The following is a 20486-nucleotide window of genomic DNA, read 5'->3' on the forward strand; positions in this document are numbered from 1 at the left end:
TCAAACTGGATTTATTAAAGGCAGACACCCCAGAGATATTATTATCATTGGATGCAGAAAAAGAATTTGATATGATTGAATGGAACTACCTTTTCACTACATTAGAGAAATTTGGGTTTGGCCCGAATATTTGTGCATGGATCAAACTACTGTATACCAATCCAGAAGCTTCAGTTTGTATTAACAACATTTGTTCAGACTACTTTATACTAGAACGTGGCACCAGACAAGGATGCCCCTTGTCATCACTGCTGTTTGCAATCGCCATTGAACCACTGGTGGTCCACTGTCAAAATTCTTATCAGATAAAGGGGATTATCAGAGAAGGACTGGAACAGAAAATTTCTCTATATGCAGATGATATGGTTTTATATATATCAGACCCAGAAAAAACTGTGCCTGCAGTTTTAACAGCACTTACAGAATTTCAAAAGATCTCTGGTCTCAGAATTAATTTGAATAAATGAATACTCTTTCCAGTGAATTCTCAAGCATATAATATTAGATTGGACACCCTACCTTTTACCATAGCAGATCAGTTTAAATACCTAGGGGTAAATATCACAAGTAAACATAAAGCTCTTTATCAACAAAATTTCGCAGTCTGTATGGAAAAAAGTAAGCGAGACTTGAATAGATGGTCAACCCTTCATCTCACTCTAGCTGGAAGAATTAATGTTAAGATGAATATCCTTCCTAAGCTTCTTTTTTTATTTCAAAACATTCCAATATACATCAATAAATCATTTTTTAAGCAATTAGACTCAACCATAACCTCATTTATTTGGAATTTAAAACATTTACGTATCCAAAGAGCGACCCTACAAAGACCTCAGGCAGAAGGTGGCATGGCTCTACCTAATTTTCAGTTTTGTTACTGGGCAGCAAAATACAAGCTATAAAAACCTGGACACAAATAGATGAACATACACAGGCCTGGTCCGCAACAGAAGTAAAATCCTGCAGTACTTCTTTATATTCCCTGCTCTGCACCCCAATAAATGCAAGTTATCGCAAATATACTTAATAACCCAAGTGTGCTTCATTCACTCAGAACATGGAACCAATTTAGAAAGCATTTTAAGATGGAGAATCTTTTATCTGTGGCACCTCTGCAAGAGAACCACCTCATTCAACCTTCGCAAACATATCCAGTTTTTAATATCTGGAAAAGATTTGGGATTAAATTGCTCAGAGATCTTTATATAGACTATATCTTTCCATCCTTTGAACAATTACATTCCAAATTTAACCTTCCAGCTACACATTTCTTTCACTATCTTCAAATTAGAAACTTTGTTAAACAGAACCTGCCCGATTTTCCTCATCTCGTACCCTCCACCATGCTTGAAAAAATACTGCTCAATTTTGAGGACTTAGACACCAGTTCTGTAATACTGTATATAACATTTTATTAAGAGTCCCTTCCTTTCAAAGATCTAAGAGGACAATGGGAAAAAGATCTCTTAATTAATATATCAGAAAAGGAGTGGAAGGTAGCAATGCAGAGAATTCACTCGAGCTCCATATGCGCAAAATTATATATCAGGCTCATCTGTCTCATTTAAAACTGTCCAAAATATTTCCAGGGCAAGATCCAACCTGCAAACACCGTAACCAAGCTCCTGCCTCACTGGGTCACATGTTTTGGGCCTGCACCAAATTAACATCATTTTGGACCAAAATTTTTAAGTGCCTTTCAGACAGCCTTGGTGTCACAATCCCTCCTAACCCATTAATAGCTGTGTTTGGGGTTCTTCCAGATGGATTTGAAGTGGAGAAGGACAAGCAAACTGTGATTGCATTCACTACACTTTTGGCATGCAGACTTATTTTGTTAAACTGGAAGAATCCTAACTCTCCTCTTATAAGTCAGTGCGAAACCGATGTTTTATATTATTTGAATTTGGAAAAAATCAAATTCTCATTTAGAGGATCTGTACAGAACTTTTTCAAAACTTGGCAGGATCTAATCAATAATATTTTAGAATAAGAAGAAATAATTATCTCCACATTTCTTTTTCTTCTCCATTTATCTTTATTGCCCTATTAAATTCAACAATTTAGGTATGTTTACAAGCTTTAAGTATTAATCCTTTGGCCATGCTCTCCTTCTCAGGGGTGGGGTTTGATTTGTTTTCAATCCTATTTTTTGTAAAAATTGATCTATTTGTACGGAATGATTACAATAAAATTGATAAAATATATATAAAAAAAGAAGATTTAATCATCACACTGTTAAAAAAATAATGGTTCTAAAATGGCTCTTTACCAGGTTGTGTAATCCATCGTAAAGTCATTGCTTGACAAAGAACCATTTCATTCCGGTTGGGTTCCTTGCATATGAAATTGTTTATTCGGGCTTGAAACAGTACATTAGAAGGTTGGCTCAAGTTGGACGGTTGGGAGGCAAAGTCAGAGAGGTGAGATTGCGTTGGTTTGGACATGTGCAGAGGAGAGATGCTGGGTATATTGGGAAAAGGATGCTGACGATAAAGCTGCCTGGCAACAGAAAAAGAGGAAGGCCTAAGAGAAGGTTTATGGATGTGGTGAGAGAGGACATGTAGGTGATGGGTGTAACAAAGCAAGATGCAGGGGACAGAAAGATATGGAAGAAGATGATCCGCTGTGGCAACCCCTAACGGGAGCAGCCGAAAGAAGAAGATGAAGAATCAGGTGTTACTATGACAGCAAAATAAATGTCAATGTAATAGCAAAACATGTAGGACTAGATAAGACATGACATTTTATTCCATAGCCGCCCTAAATTTGAAAATGTTTGGATCATACATTAGAAATGTCATTAGGTGACAGCAGGTTAAGACAGATTTGATTGTAGTCTGAATATTTTCTAACATTCTCTTCTATGGTCATACTTGAGTTATTTTTTTAATCACTTGTTATGTATGTACACTCATGAACAAATTAAATGATCGAAACTAAAATAAAAAAACTACAAGATTTTGCCAAATTAAAATCCCAAAAGAGGAATATATATTATAATTACTTGTTTTTGTTATTTTTTCTATAGTTAAATCCACCTTTAGTATGCAGTACAGTTCCTTATGGATCACTTCTCTTTTTTGTATCATTTACAAATTACATAATTATAACAATACTTCTGTCTAAAGTTACATCATTGCCAGTGCTACTGCAGTATTATGTATTTTTAATCAATGTCACCTCATTTTCAAATTTACAAAACATTTGACAACAGTGGTTCCAATAATGTACGCATACTGGTAGTGCATTACCTATAACTTCAACATGTGATGAAAACAATTTTTTGTGATGATTACAGTACTATCAGTATTTGCAATAGATCATTTTACAATAAATTATTGTAATATTCACATACAGTGTTTATAAAAATTACGTGGGCTGTTTCATAAATGATGCAGAAATTGGTAGTAATGCGAAGTGGGTAAGGCAACATAGTACAAATGACATCACTTGTAGTTAAAGATTTCAGAAATCAAATAGTGTGTTAGTTACATTATATAGTTATATTTTTTCCTGTTTGAATAAAAATGTACAAAATGTTCGATATGCATTTATCTATGTTGATGTACCTAATCCTAGGGGCCCCATTGAAAACTTTCACACGGGTCCCATTCTATCTAGTTACGCCCCTGCTGTAGAGATAAAGCTGATGTCACACACAATGAAAATTTGGGAAAGGGTTATAAAGAGAAGGTTTAGTGAAGAGACTACCATAGGGGTGGAGCAGTTTGGTTTTATACCAGGGAGTGGAACCATTAATGCAGTCTTCACATTGAGGCAGCTGATAAAGAAGCATCAAGAAAAACATTAAGTGAGGACTCTGGTTAAAAGCAGTGTTGGGCTAACAAACAAGATTCCAGTTTTATTAGGTCTGCACCACAGGATCTTCTTTAAGTCCTTAGCTCTTTAATCTTGTTATGGATGTGTTGAATCATGGAATAAAAGACCAATCTCCCTGGTGCATTCTTTTTGATGATTACATTGTGTTGTGTAGCACCAGAAAGGAGGAAGTGGAGTGGAAGTTGGAAAAATGGAGAAGGCTTTGAAAGATAGAGGGTTGAAGATAAATAGGAAGAAGACAGAATATATAAGGCTTAATGATGATCAGGATTCAGAAGGTAGCCTGCAGGGAGAGCTATTGCAAAAAGTGAATACATTTAAGTAGGATCAGTGGTAGCCTAAGGAAAACTAGATGCAAATGTAACCCATAGAGTGTAGAGTAGATGTACCAAATGGAAGTATTGTGTGATAGAGGAATTAAGGTGAAGGTTAAAGTAAAGATTTTTGAGACATTGGTAAGACTAGCAATGATGTATTGAGCTGAGAGATGGGCAGTAAAAGGAGTGCAGGAGAAGACATTAGATGTGGACATGGGATGAGGAGAGACAATGAATATGTGGGCAAAATAGTGATAGGAATAGAAGGGCAGAGGAAGAAGAAGAGGTTATCATCTCTTCTTGGTTATTTATGAAAGCTGTTATGGATCTACATAAAGGTTCTTTCTGGAACTAAAAATGGCATCGCTCTGAAAAATTGCTTTGGCATCTTTATTTTTAAAAGTGTTGGAAAGAATGGTCATAGAATAGATTCTCCTCTGCAAACAGGAGTTTTCAGTACAATATGGTGTTGGATGACAAGAAAAATACAAAAATGACATCATTTGGCCACAGGAACATTTTTGATCAAATTGTGTGCAGTTTCTTCCATTCAGGTTTTATTGAGCATTAGAGGTAAGGAAAATACACTTTCATACAAAACCATGGAAACAAACGTGTTCCCGCGATAGTAACATGAGTGGCATAGATAATAAAAAAGTGGAAAACACTCATATTAAAGATTTTTATATATTTATTTCCAGCCAATGTGACAGCTATCAAATCTCTGTTTAAGGAAAGAAATGAAGAAAACATAAAACCGAAATAATGAGTATTACACATTTATATCGCACACATGAATTTACATACGGATTATTATGTATTAGGTATTAATTAGGTATGCATGCTCGTTTATTATTTCACTCCGTAATATGAAAGAAGGATGTGCATGAATTTATGGGGAATGACAAAATGGACCGATCCAGTGGGAAAATTAGAGGATGCGTAAAGCTGAATAGGCAGATTTACTGCCAACGTGCAAGACTTTCATATCATATTTGACACGGAGTATATTCGACGTCGTGAAAAGCTGACGGAGGACGATTAAATTAATACATAAATAATACACGTGTTCTTCTCAGTCACATCTGTGAGGAGACTGTCACAGGCCGTTACCTGCCCGTTTTCTGGGAAGCCGAACGTCTACACTCCGGTCGGAGCCTCAACCCTGTATCCGTAAGTAGGTGGAATTGACTCACTCTTTATAGGAGTCCCGCACGTTTGCGTCACTTGGTTTACTCAGCTGTCTTCATTATATGAGTCAGATAGGAGGATGATGACAACAAGGACAATTCCAGCAGAGGGCGCGCAAGACGCGGAAGGAATACGTCATTTTCGTGCGACTTTTGTAAAGTGACTTTGAAGCCATGGCATGGAAATGTTTCTAATTCATTTACGTTTTTTGTCGTTTTTACTTTAAGAAAAATTGGTAAATAAAATATAGGTTTAAGTTCCCTTTGCACGATGAACTCCAGCAACAGACTGTTTTGGAATGCTCGGGTGAGGAAAAAGTTAGCTTCCTTATTGAAAATCTAATTATTTATACAACGAGAAATTAGATGGTTTCTACTTGACGGTTAACGTTTTAATAGCCTTAACCCCACAACTGTACAGACAGAGCCCATGAGCTTACCGTCAGTGTGTCATAATTATGGCTTTTTTATGCTACTATTGTCAAGCAAGTCTTATGGTTTTTAGTATGAAAGCTTCTAGTTCAGGTTAGGATTTTAGTATTTATTTGCTTGTTTATCGTTGGTGCAGAAATGTTTCATGTCTTTTCTATTATGTGTTTATTATTATTATTACCGATTGTCCAGAATGAAAATAGATTTAAGCTTTATATGTAGTATTATATACAACTTAAATCTGACCTAAATGCGTTAAACTGGTTTATGTATAATCAAAACATCTTATTTGGATATTTTTCAATAATGTGCAACACCCAGATTAAAACAAAAAAAGATTAAGACATTCGCTATTTTTTCTGTAGATTAAAGTATTCAACGATTATTTACACAGGCTCTGCTGACAAAAGCTTTCATCCAAAGAGCAGTGCACGCCCCAACAACTGGAGAAGCACGGATTGCACTATTACTAAAAGAGAAGTTTCCTCAAGCCACATCATTAAAAGTTGTAGATATCTCAGGCATGTCATTTTTTTTTCTTTATGTTAACATTAATGTTCCATCACGGATGTTACGAATCTGGTAAGTCTTGTTTAAGAAGAAGGTTGGAACAACTGCCAGATTCAGTCAAAGACTGAGTGCAATAAAATGTGTGCTTATTTCTGAAAATGTTTTTTTTTTTTTTTACTTTTATTTATACCTATTGCAGACTTATTAAATAAAATATAAACAACTTGAATTCACATGTCAGTTTTGTGCCACATGTTTTACTTCAGTTTGTTGGCATAACGATGTTGGGTGCTTTTAATTTGCTGCAGTGGAGGTTCTACTAATGATGCGTGCTGGGCTCAGACTCTGTGATAGGTAAGAAATTTTGCATTCCAGAAGGATTTCAGAATAGAACTGCTGCTTCTTCAGCTTGAGAGGAGCCAGTTGAGATAGTTTAGACATGTGGTTAGGAGGATCCTTCATAGAATGTCCAGCACAGCCTACTGGGGAGAGGACATGGTACAACCCAAGATACGCTGCAAGGAGTAGATCTCCTTACTGGCTGTGCAGCATCTGGAGATTCCCAGGTGGTGCTTGAAAACATTCCTGAAGACAGGGTGGCCTTATATTGCACACACATAGCAGAATAATGTATTTAATTTAAGGCTGGCTTCTGTTGTTTGTCTTTGTTTAATTTAATTGAAAGGTTTTAGCACTTTCTTGTAATTTTTTTTTTAAAAACTCTGAATAGCTTTCTGTGCCTGCAGCTTTTCTGCTATGCAGAGGTTTAATGGAATTCAGGATGTTTCACATGTTCCAACCCATTCATGCAATATTGCTGGATAGTAGTATTTCATGTTTATTGCAAAATATAATTGATTAGAGCATGATTTTAATTTTTTTACGAACAATAAATATGAACACAATCTAGCTGTATATTTTCTGTTTCAGTTAAAAGACCTGCTTTCTGCAACTGAAAAATTGATGGTTGTATTGTTAGGTCACATTGGTTCAAGATTGTGACCTACTTTTTAACTGACTAAAGTGGAGTGTAGTCTTTGATTTTAATGCAGATGTTGTTAACTTTTCTTTATTTTCGTTTGTAATTGTTTCTTTTGAACACATTCATTTTATAATATATCCATGCTTTTAAATCAATATTTTTTAACATTTTTATTTGTAGGAGGCTGTGGAGCTATGTATGAAATCCATATAGAATCGGAAGAATTCAAAGGGAAGAGAACGGTTCAGCAGCATCAGCTAGTAAACCAGGTATTCTGCTTTGATTATATGCATTAATTTGTCCAGTTTCATTTTTGTAAAATTGGGAATGCCTGGAGTAAAAAAAAAAAAAAAATACACGTAGTTTATTTGATATACAGGTAAAATTCCATTACAACGAATATCTTTACAACGAAACTTTCATTACAACGAAGTGTTTTTATGGTCCCGACAGTTTCCCCATATGACACGAGTCTATAGAAATTTTGTTACTACGAAATACAATCAGCAGATACTTTCATTACAGCGAAGTGCCCAAAAGACCTTGAAATGCTTGAATGAATCATCCACATAGCAGTTAGTTCTGTGGTCGCAGCTCAGTTTTGCACAACGATCCCCAAACAGAAACATTGTAAATAAAAAAAAAAAAAAAAAATTCTTTCTTCAAACTTTCCTCGTACTGTTTTTTTTTTTTTTTTGCTGTTTGTTTTCCATGATACCTTTTGCTTATTGCTCATCAACATTTGAAAAACATCCATTGGAATTTAACTCATTGGGTCTTCCCCGGGGCCTCCTCCCGGTTGGACGTGCCTGGAACACCTCACCAGGGAGGCGTCCAGGAGGCATCCTGATCAGAGTAGTTATTATTATCTGGCAGCAGACAATCTTCCACAGACGCAACAATCGCACTTCGGGATGCACTTCAGCATGACATTCCCGTTGGGTGGGGGGGATCCCAAAAGATTTCAGAAACCTCACAATATGAAGAAGAAGAAAATGATGATTTGGCTTCTGATTGATAACTGTGCTGCCCACAACATGCTTCCGCATTTAGATAATGTTCGCAATGAATTCCTCCCACCCAATTGCACAGCAGTGCTTCAGCCATAGGATTTGGGCATCATTCGCACCCTGAAAGTGTATTATCACAAGGAAATGCTGAGAAAAATTCTCATCAGCATAACTTGTAGACCGGAGAAGATTAAAATTAATACGAAAGAAGCTATTGAAATGATTGCAAATGCCTGGACACATGTTAAAGAAAGTACTATAGTGGCAAATACAGAATCTCATTACAACGAAATTTTCATTACAACAAAATATTTTTTAGGTCCCTGGCAGTTCGTTGTAACGGAATTTTACCTGTATTTGTCCTGAAATGAGTGTAGTTATTTTTTATATTGTTTATACTTTATAAGATCAAAATACACTATTTATGAAATAATTGTGATTAAACAAAGCTGGGAACTACTTTCATGTGGGCTGAATTCATTTGTAATGTAACCAAGTATACTTTGTTTTTCCAGAGCCGGTGTGAAAAGTCTGTAATACAAGCACAACAAATATTGAGTTTCTACACTGAACTAGGAAAAGAAATTCAACACTTTTTCAAAATTACTCTGTTCTTTCACAATGAATAATCACATAATAATCACAGCAGTTTTATTATATGTTAATTGGCTTTGTCACCTTTAAACAATATGCAAACAGATCTGCATGATTTTAATTAATAAAGCACTGGCCCTTTAAGAAGATTGTAACACTTAACATATTTAACATGTTTTTAGTGCAATTACACAACATTTACAGAACTTTTTCTCAAAGTACTTCTAAAAACATTTTCCCACCCATAATAGTTATTTGCTTCAAATTGAACTTCCAAGCAGTGGAATCCTCTAGCAAAAGTTGCTCCTGGAATTTTTTTTAACTTGGCTAGTGTAGATTACAATGTGTGAATTGAATTTTGAGCAGATCTAATTTAATTTCTTCTTATTTTCAGAGTGTCCTACAACAAAAGGTGCAAATCTCAAAAGTGGGTGGTGGTGACCTTTTATATTCACTGTAACAATAAATTTCAGTGACAAGATTAATTATATTCTTATTTTTATTTAAAACTGAATTTACTAACTTGTGTTATGCAAGATCTCTGATTAAATGCAGCAGTGCATTCAACTGTATTCATTAGTATAATAACTATACATTTATACAACCTGCTTGATTCAGTTTTAGGCTTTTGAATGGCATTGGCATCAAGGCAGGAACCAATAATAAACATGAGGCTAGTCCACCACATTGGTCCATTTCAGAGATGCCAGTTTTCTTTAAGATGTGGGAGGAAAGCCCGAAAACACGGAAGAAAAAATACCCATGCACTTTAAGTAAGATGTAGCAACCATAAGCAGGGAAAATAACATATTTTTAATTTCCCAAGGTATTTTTTGAAAGGAGGGAAGGAATTTATATACATTATATTAATTTCAAAGCATTAAAAAGAAGACCAGGCTTTTTCCAGATTGGCTAAAAAATATGAGAAGAGTAACTAAAAAAAAAAATACCAAAGGCCCTTTTTTAATACCTACAGATTACGAAATGCTTAAATTATCTACAGATTTTTTTTTTCTTTTCAGGCATTAAAAGAAGAAATTAAATCAATGCATGGACTCAGAATATTTACCAGTACTCCCCAGCTACAACAAACAAATTGAATGTATTCCCCAAACACTTGTGTCAAGCCAAGGATGTCGTACGGAGTGGAAACTAAAAAAAAATGAAGACATTTTATTTTAGTAATATAAAGCCTGGACTTTGATTTCTAAAGCAAATTATAATATTATAAATGTTTTCATGTCCGTTGTAGGAATGTAAGAATATAAGTGCTTTTTACTTTAAGGTGCCTGAGTTTTATTTCCAAGGTGGTCTGCAAATGAACAAATTATAATTGTTTTTAAGATATATTTACACACATTATTTCTAATCATGATCTTTAATAAGTGTGGTTAAATTAACTCTGTAATGTTCTGTTCTTTATTTTTAAAAGGGGTTATTTTGATTATGTTGTATTTCCTTTTTGGGTCCATCAATATATGTTGGTGACACAAAATTACATGCAATAATAAAATTCGAAGTCATCGTCTATTTATCTGTGAGAGTCACATACAAGTGTTTATATATAAATTATATGAGGTACTTTTTTATTTTGAAACTAGACATTAAGCCTGTTACAATAATGGATGTTAGAACAGTAGTGCATTCTCTTTGAGAATTTTCTTTACGCTCATTTTCCTGTTCCTCTATAGATCTATTTGCTCTTCTGAGTCTTTCTGTTTTACCGTTTTTCTGACGTTCATTATCTTTTTCTTCTTTTTTGGGTGGCATGTTGTTAGTAGATAGCCACAGTAATATAGGCTTGTACGTTCATAATATTTTCTGTTACAGTAATACTGGCTTGTATGTGGCTGTAATATGCGTCACTGTATTGTGTGCCTTTAATTTTCTCTCACAGTAATACTGGTTTGTATTTCCGTAAAATGCCTGTAATTTTCTCTGACAGTAATACTGGCTTTGATGTCCGGAATATGCGTTTAATTTTCTGTCACAACAGTGGGCAATCAGCAGATTCTCCCCAGCAACTGATGTAATGTGTGACGTGTAGCTGATAATCGTGCTTGTGGCGTCTCTCCAGCAAGTACTGTGCAGTTCCCCAGCAAGTATTTTAATCTGTGCTGGTGTGCAGCTGATTATTGTATGTGTGGCATCACCCCAGCAACAGATTTTATGTGTGCGAAAATAAATCTACTTTTAAAAGTCATCCTATTGTAATATCATGAAAATTTGTATATTTAGGAAAACCCCTTCAACTACTGACACTTTACAGGGCCAGGCTTCTTAATTGCAAATCTGACATCCTCAGAGTGAACACTTGCACAACCACAAACACTAATACCACCTCTTTGGGGAAGCTGGTCACCGCGTCTCAGTACCCGATTGGATTTTTCGTGCCTTTTGTTTTAAGTCTTACCTCACTTCCAGAAATCCGATTGGATCTGCCGCGTGATATTTTATAGGTCCTGCCCTCTCTGTCTTGTGTGACGCGTCAGACGGCCTTTGAAGCATCGCACCGTGCTCCGCGCATGCGCACTTCACCAGAAGACACACACACACACACGGACACTGGATGCACACAGGGGTTTTATTAAAGAGGATTACAGATGACTTAATCTTTTTTTCCGGAATCCTTTGGACATGCTGGACTGTTTAAAATAATTGTTACAATTGTAACAACTGGATTGAGGAGCTTGTTGGACTCAATGGCATGTTTTTGTTGTAATTGCTGTAATGTGATTACAGCATGCAGAGTTTCAAGGAAATGCACTAGCATACAGTATATAACAATAGTGTTATTGTATGTTCATAATGGGTTCCTTTGACCTTTTATATTGCCAGTGGAAACTTTCTTTTACTTTTACTCTTTAAAGTAGTTGGCAAACTTGGTACTTAGTTTTCTAAACAATATTGACAGTTTGACTGGCCACAGAATGAATTCAACAGTTTGACTGGCATCAGAATGAATTCAGAGTATGTAACAAAGCATGTTCTGCTCAAAGTACAATTGTTTCATTATGGTTTTAAGAAATAGGACCTGAATTAATTTCAGCATTTTTAAACCAGAGTTTTCTTACTGATGACATCACTTTCCTTAAATTATTATTTTTTGCTTTTTGAGACCTACAGAATGTCTGTTTTATTGTGTATAGTGTTAGGGTATACAATGAATGGTTATAAATTCTGATATCTAAATGAAATATTATTTAAGAAACATACTGTATGCCTGAAAAGAAGTTTATTTTAACAAAGCGTTGAAGATAATGTTAATCTTATTTGTGTATGTGAACAAAGAAAACTACCTAAACCTGTAAATCCAAATTATTGTTTGCTTAGCAGCTGCATCTGTGGAACGTTTTGATTTGCAAATAACAGATAAATATAGTTGAATTACATAAACCATGATCAAAATATAAGACATATCTTATGCAACTCTTAGAGGTGTCATTTCCTTTTGTAACTGTACTCTGTTAAAAGCTTTTCTAATTCCATATATTAACTAAGAGTAGTGAGCAAACAAACTAACAAATTGACAATGATTTAAAATAAGAGAGACCAATTATAATAGATTTTTTATTAAAATTTTAAAGTTTTTTAATTGGATAATGAAATATAAATGTGGTGTATTTAAAAAAATCTCAAAAATTAATTTTGCACTCAGACAGCAGTAGAATACCAAGATTAATAATGCTTATGGGAGGGTGGTGAAAGCCTAATTCAATCATGTTTTATCCACTCGCGTTTTCATCTTCTTTAGTGGTGGAGATACAGTATAATTTCCATTCAGTGTATCCTTGGCCAGTTTGTATTACCAAAGTTTTTGCAAGTCCTACTCATGTCTGTCAACATTCTTACCCTGCACCCGACCTTACCCTTTCGACTTTCATGTGGTTAGTCCACATTACAGTTTAAAGAGGCCTTTTCAGGCTGAGCTTGACTGGCCTGTTTTGGATGACTTGATCCTCAGACTCTGGGCAGTGGAAATTGTCTCTGATGCTGGATCCAGGTGTGAAAACCCATATCCCTGTTACTGAGTTCTTTTGGCAGTGTTCTATTTCTGGATCCTTGCCATAGACAGATTTGCCACGCATAACCCAATTGGCTCTTAATAACAGCTCTGAATACAAGCCATTTCACCATGCTAAGGTTATCTTTGGAGTAAATTAAAATGCAGAAAGTATACTTGTCTGTAAACTTGAAACTTTTTAAATAATCTGAAGCATAGTTGTAACACACTTTTCCATAGTTTCAACTTTTTTGCTAGCCGAATGGAGTCTGCCTGTGATACACGTCTGCTTGGGTTTTCTCCTGGTATTCCAGTTTCCTTCTACATCCCAGTGGTACAGGACAGAATAATTGTTGACTCTTAAAATGGGCAGGTTTGTGTGAGTAATTGTACCAGTTTAGGGTTGGCTGGGATGCTGCTGGGATTCCTGAACTCCAGTAAAAGGTGATTCAGAACAAGATAATGAAGTTAAATATTTTTATGCTATTTTTAATGTAATTTTAAAGATAGGTATGGACAAGTTAGTTTTGTTTATAATTTATTTCACTAGGTGCGAGCTGTGTTTGTATCTGACTGGTGTTAACAGATGGAATGCTGCAGCACTTTCGTTTTGCCATAGTGTCTCTTTATTTTTTGGAATATGAAACACTTCCATCCATCCATCCACCAACCCACTATATCCTAACTACAGGGTCACAGGGGTCTGCTGGATCCAATACCAGCCAACACAGTGCCCAAGGCAGGAAACAAAACCCTTGGGCAGGGTGCCAGCCCACCGCAGGGCATGAAACACTTGACCACAAGAAATCTACCATTAAATGTCAATAATGTTGATAAAAGGTATAGGAGGTTGTAATAAATAATAAATGAATAGCTCTGGTTTTACCCTTGAATTTTTAGGTCTCATTCATAAAAAAAGGAGTGAGACTTTGATTTAATGCAAGTGCAGGCCTCATGAATATTTTTAGTAATACCAATCCAGCAGAGGGGCTGTGCTACCCATCTAAGATGGGTTGAAATCCAAGTAATCAACATAGACCTCAATATTAACATTTGTTGTTCACTTTCTGTTAGAATGTATTTTGTAATACATCTTGATACATAATTCGCCTGCCTCCTCACTCACGTCCGTCCGAAGCCGAATGCACAGTCGCCTTCTGCACAGCTGCCTGAAAAACCTTACGAGACTGACATCCAACCCCAACATCGCGGCAGGCGGCGGATTTATGGCCGCAAAAATTCAAAGAGCTAGGCGACTTCAATTAAAGCTCTAGAGGCCTGAAAGGCGATTTCAACTACAGCTCGAGGCCTAATTACGCATTCTGCCTCAATTACGCATTCATTCAATACACCTGTATCAGATTTGTAGTGCTTATATGTATAACTATTCCATATTTTAATGGAACATTCATCATTCAATATTATACTATAGGCCTGGTAAATTCATCAACTAACAGTACAAGCCTGTACAGTAATGAGTAAAGCGGACTACAATCATTATAAAACAACTTCTTCGTTACTTATCATTTGTTCTTCATACACTGCTGACACAAACTCGTGCCCATTTCATCTTACATTGTCGAAACGGGCTCTTTGTCTAGTGTAGTAATAAAATGCATTGCATTTGACATTCAAACAGATCACACATCACAAGTAATGTAGTAATAAAATACGTTACTACAAATGTTTGTGATGTGCGATCTATTTGAATGGCAAATGCAATGCATGTCTCTGTTATATACCATTTGTTATGGAATTCGTAAAAGCAGTGTATCTGTTGATATGACATGCAGTGGATTTTATTAATACAAATGTTTGGGATGAGCCATCTGTTGGAATGACGGAGGCATAGCAACTGAATGGACACACAAACACTTGTCCTTTTCTTAAGGTGGGTGCCGAGTGCCAAACACCATGGGGTCTGCAATTAATGGACATACTCTTTCGAAGTACAGTATATATAACTGTATGTGACTGGTTTAGGCACAATAAAAAAACACCCACTGATGAAATGTGGCCATAAATCTATATATGACGCAAAGCTGGCTGACTCATTCCTCACTTGCTAATCAACAAAAACACTACTTCCAGTTTAATTAAGAAAGCTGAAATTTGGCCGGGTTGCATATGTAGTCCAGAAGTTTTCCACTAAGAAATGATATGTCAAAATATCAATATCTACAGGTAACCCCCCACCCCACCCAACAGAAAAACTTAAAAACACCAAAAATCTCAAAAATTATTTGACATATTTGATTTAAATGTGGTGATGTTACTGAAAAAAGAACATTAGGTGATACATTTTGTATTTGTCGATATTTACTAACGTTATGTTAACTTGCATGCTCTGCATGGCACTGACAGGACTTTATGCAAAGGGAGGACACAGCAAAACTGACAGCAGCACTAGCCAGCTAGCCAATAGGACAAATGAACGACTGGAAAAGAGAAAGTGTCCTGGAGAATTTGTGATTCAACTGGTTACATTTTCATTTGTTTTTCTGTTTGGAGAGCAGGCACATGAAGTGATGTGCTCATGGTCACTCAGTGTCAGTAGCAGGATTTGACCCCATAACCTCAGGGTTTCAAGTACTAGGTCCAAAGCCATAACCATTGCACCACATGTCCTGCCACTAATAGTAGCCTTTGGTAAAAACTACATACAGTATATTGTGTGCAAAAAAGGTACTTAGCTACAAAGTAGTTACATACAGTAGTACTTCTCATACATGCGATTAATTGATGACATTACAAGGCCCATTGTCTTACCACATTTCCTGGACGAAGCTGGATAGTACAGCTAATAATAATGTAAAACCAGTTTAACCCCCGTTGAATTCTTGGTGGACTAGTATTATTGAGTACAAAGCAAGTAGCAAAGTGGGTCAGATCTTCAATACATTGCAGAACCCACGCATGCACATGCAATCCACATGCACTCCAGTGCTTCTAAAAACTGCAATCTAAAACAAAGGTGTTTGTGATGTGAGAGCTTCGGAAGAATTGAAAACAAAAATCTGGTTTTTATTTTTGTTATTCCAAAGAATTGCTCATCACAGACACTTTGCGTTTGTCATTCCAGTAGGTGGTGCATCACAAAAATGAATATTGCATTTACGGGTCATATAACGGAGACATATGCTTTGCATTGTGCAAATGTTAACGCAGAGGTCTGCGATGATTACTTGGATTTCAACCCGTCGTAAACTACGGTAGCAGCACAGCTAGCAATCAACAAGTAAATGCTGGTTTGGGATTTTAAGGTGGCAGCACAAACCACTATGCCACCGTACAGTCTGGAAAATTAGTCTTGAAGAGAAACTTAAATTGCGTTCAACATATTGATCTCAATTTTCAAAGCTGAATGAGAATAAATGCGACCACTCTGGGACTTCCTTAACAGTGACTTTGTGCAAGCACGTATTATTGCTTAACCTAATGTAACAGGTGTCTGGTCACACTTACAGGTAATCTAATTTAGACACCATTAAAATATCCGACTACGCCACCCAGTTTTATTAAGAGACTGGGAACTCCTGAAATTTACCAATAATAGCACACAGGTTTCTTTAAATTGGGCGGTGAGTAAACACACAATGAAAGACACAACAGTAATTTCAGAAAAAAGCAACAGTAAGATCTATTACACAAGACAATATAAGGTACATTAAAAAGATAAACGAACATAACAAAATCTAAACATATCAGGAACTAATTTCCTTTTTTAAAAGGAAAATACACAGTCCACACTCTAAAAGTCCATTAAAAACAAGAATCGGAGGATACAACCTTTAGTGGTGCAGAGTCCAAGTTGCTCACTGTGTTACCCCAACACTTAATTGTTCAGCTGTCCACGGATGCACTCTGTTCACTGGACACTCGTTCCCCTACAGAAGTTGTGTCAAATTGTTGAATCCCTGTCAGCGTCTCTTCGTTGTTCCTTTTTCTTCCACTCTGGGCTCCTTGTGTTGCTGGGACCTAGGCACGCCTCATTTCTCGTCTGTCAGCTTTGCTTGGTCCTTTCATGCGGATTCCCTCTCTCGCTGAACCCACATCCGGCGTCTCTTTGTGGAGCTGTCTCTTCCTCCCTGGAAGTGTTGCCGTCCTTGTGCCTCACATCGTGCCAGCGAGGTACCCTTGTCTGCCTGCAAGACCCCTGTGCTCTGTCCAAGTGTCTTGGCAGCGTTTTCTGTGTACTGTGCTCTCTGCCTTCTGCTGCCCAGGAGTTTTAACCTCCTTTAGTCCCTGCTGTTGTCAGTCCTGGACAATCAGTTTAATCAATGGCACATCTAAATTTCCTGGGTTTAACAATTAATGAAAACATAAGTTAACAAAGTGTATTGTTACCAACCATTAATGAGTACAGATCTGCTGATTAGAAACCAATATTGTCAAACATGTTAATTTCAGGTAAATACAGACATCCTCCAAGGCCAGACTTCAAAGCGGTGACTCCTTTGCAAGACAGCAAATACCTACACAGACAACCCTGACACAATCAGTAACTGGATTATCCAGGAAATCGAAAAACAAGGTCCCCTTCTGACATCAAACTCACAGCTACGAAAGTACTGCTTGCCAGAGATAGTGATGGGCGGAGAGAAGCCTCACGAAGCATCAAAACATTTGAAGCAATTGTGTCGGAAATCTTATCGAAGCTTCGAAGCATTTGACACTCTCTAGTTACACTTCCTGGACATTTTCATTAACATTACACAAACGCAAGATCAACTTCAAAGACGTCTGTTAAAACTCTATTGCTTTTACTTTGACGCTGCTACAGGCTGGCAATGAAGAGAAGGGTTCGTCAGCGGCTTCTAGTGTCTGATATCTAAAATATATATATATATATATATACAGTATATATACTATATAACTAACGCCGACAGGCAGAATGTACTATACAATAGCAAGAGTTAAACAAAATAAGACGCCTCACTCTTGGAGCCCCGGCTCTTTCAATGAATATTCACTTTTACACTGTATCATTATTACTGCTCCTGTTATTAGTATTATGGGCAGAGTGGTGTCTCTGAGGCTAGGGATTTGCACTGGCAATCGAAAGGTTGCTGGCTCAAATCTGGTAAACGCCAAAAGTGACTCCACTTCGTTGGGTCCTTGAGAAAGGCCCTTAACCTGCAATTGCTCCGTCCTGGGTATGACGTTAACCTGCATCCAGCCCTACATGTAGGCCCTCCAACCTGCAGGGAAAACCTGGGGGTTGATTGCAGAATTGGCACTCCAGTCACACTTCCATCTGAAGTAATGTGGTACTGAGGTGTCACCCATTCCATTGCTGCACTTGGGTCCTAATCTGAGATCCTGAATTGGTTTGTCATGTGGTGGGTGCACTAATGTAATCCTCAATTAGTATTATAATTAACCCTCATCTTTTTTGAGATCACATTTAATAGCCTGACGTTTGGGGTTCCACTGCCCTAATGTTGTAGTTTAAAAAAAAAAAAACATAAATTGAAAATGAGCCTTGTTATTTATCCTTAAACGTTTTCTTTGTTCTGACGTAATTAAAACAGAGTAGACAGAAAATAAAGGTTTATCCCTCTACTTTGCCATGATATAGGTAAGCACATTTCAGAAAGACAAGGTGAAGTCCTTAAATCACAGATGTTATTATTCGGTCAAGTACGAGATATTTCATTTATTAATACTTTACAATATTTTGTGGAGCACAAAAGTAATTAGTTCGCTACGAAGAAAAGCCACCGTCACAGTTGATTGTGGCTCAACTGATTAAGGTGGTTTCTTTTCAAATTCTGAGCGTAGTGCAAGTCCAAGTTAAATCATCACTAAAATCAATAATAATAAAAAAACGATCAGGAGTGAAATCTTTATAACCAATTTGAACTAAATAATTTTGAGAGATACTGTGGAAGGATCGCATAAGAGATCTATTTGGGAATCATCTCCACTTAGAATTGCTATCAAAATGCGATGATTAATTGCGGAAGGCAGCTCATGTATTTACATTAATATATGTTCTATTCATTGCCATTTGATGTCCATGAATCCCGTCATTGAATAAGGGTATAACAAACCCACTGTGGCAGATCAGGTTGAATTTGCTCGGCTGCACCAAACATTCAAAGGTGTCAAACCGGAGCACATCAGAGTGGCTGAGAGACACAGCGCAGATCAGTCACTGGTACACTGACACACAGACACACACGGGATACTCCAAGGTGAGCAGTGCATGTATCAAGTGAGCATTGCATGTATCAAGGTCGGCATTAAAGATCCTCTTGAGTGCTGAGGCAACAAAAAGCAGCGGGATGAACACATCTGGACTTGCTGTCGAAAAAGCATTTCCCTTTACCAGCAGCATCGCTCCCTCGAGAACACATTGTTCAAGGTCCTAATAGGCGATCAGTAAAAAGTTGTCTTGCACAGCACAGCAGACTAATAGAACATTTCCTTAAACACATATGATAGTTGTCCAGTCTGTATCATTCCTAAGCAATCTTCCAGTTACAGAGGCGCAATCCCAGTCACTAACACATTTGCCATGTAGCCCCCCCAACACTCAAAGTAAGAACATATTCCACCTGATTAATTTAATATTTAAAAATTTAAACTGCTAAACCCGCCATCAACAACCACAAAAACAGTTGAAATCGTCAATCAAATTATTTGTTTTGTTATAAACATGAAACAAAATGCCCATTGATATATCTTTATATATATATATATATATATATATATATATATATATATATATATATATATATATATATATATACTGTATATATATATATATATATATGCACATGTTTGATATATCATTACTAAGGGTGTGTGCAACTTGGCCGCCTATGGCAATCCAACCCTACTTTAATAGTTCGCCTTACTCACTATCGGTCCAAGGTGGAATTTGCTGTTAAATGAAAAAAAAAATGTAAAACAGACTCTTTTGGGTAACAATTCACACCGGGTGGACATGGGACCCGAACCCACGCATGACTTATTATGGGGCGCCAACACTACCGCTGCACCACTACTGTTTTTAGCAGAGTGGATGTATATAATATATGTTTTTTTATGTATGTATGTATGTATGTATGTAATGAAGACGAAAACAATTATATTCAGATGTATACTAAATGACATACATTCAGTGTTGCATGAAAACGTTGCACGAGGCGAAGAATGGATATTAATGAGAGTAGTATAGTGAGAGAGGTGTTGTCACCGGCATTACTAAAGCTCTTCTTTGCAGCATTATGCATTCTACAAGTCGGCATTTGTATGATGTATAATTTATAGTTTGATTTTTTGCCACTAAGTATTATCGGGCACAATCATTTAAAATGTATTGATCATCCACAAACATTCATTTCATCTGGCAATTCTGTAGAGTTTTTGAACTCTGCTGATGCCATATGTACTTCAAATTGGAGCTCGATGAATAATGATTCGAAGTACTGAGCAGATATGTGCACTGGGATTGTATCCTGACAAGCGGTTCGAAGCCTCGAGCAGACCTACTCACTGGGATTGTATCGTGACACACGGTTAGAAGCCCCGCGCAGACATGCGCACTGGTTACTGACCCGTCAAGGCGGTCGAAGCAGTGAGCAGTTAAAGGAG

The 20486-nt window shown here is 36.7% G+C and overlaps 1 protein-coding gene across 1 annotated transcript; it reads left to right on the forward strand.

Annotated features, from left to right (window-relative positions):
* Positions 1-5456: 5456 nt before the first annotated feature.
* Positions 5457-10408, forward strand: bola3 (bolA family member 3). The gene is made up of 4 exons (XM_028809814.2): positions 5457-5657; positions 6177-6303; positions 7455-7543; positions 9901-10408. The coding sequence occupies exons 1-4, from the start codon at positions 5622-5624 to the stop codon at positions 9976-9978; spliced, it is 330 nt and encodes a 109-aa protein (XP_028665647.1). The 5' UTR covers positions 5457-5621; the 3' UTR covers positions 9979-10408.
* The last annotated feature ends 10078 nt before the right edge of the window (positions 10409-20486 follow it).

The sequence above is a fragment of the Erpetoichthys calabaricus genome, chromosome 9, assembly GCF_900747795.2.
Source record: "Erpetoichthys calabaricus chromosome 9, fErpCal1.3, whole genome shotgun sequence".
Lineage (NCBI taxonomy): Eukaryota > Metazoa > Chordata > Cladistia > Polypteriformes > Polypteridae > Erpetoichthys > Erpetoichthys calabaricus.

Bases quoted from the DNA above. Each gene is read 5' to 3' on its own strand.
- bola3 (XM_028809814.2), top strand. From the start codon at position 5,622: ATGAACTCCAGCAACAGACTGTTTTGGAATGCTCGG. The intron at 6,304-7,454 runs GCATGTCATTTT...TTTTATTTGTAG, and splicing joins AAAAGTTGTAGATATCTCAG to GAGGCTGTGGAGCTATGTAT. The intron at 7,544-9,900 runs GTATTCTGCTTT...TTTTCTTTTCAG, and splicing joins AGCATCAGCTAGTAAACCAG to GCATTAAAAGAAGAAATTAA.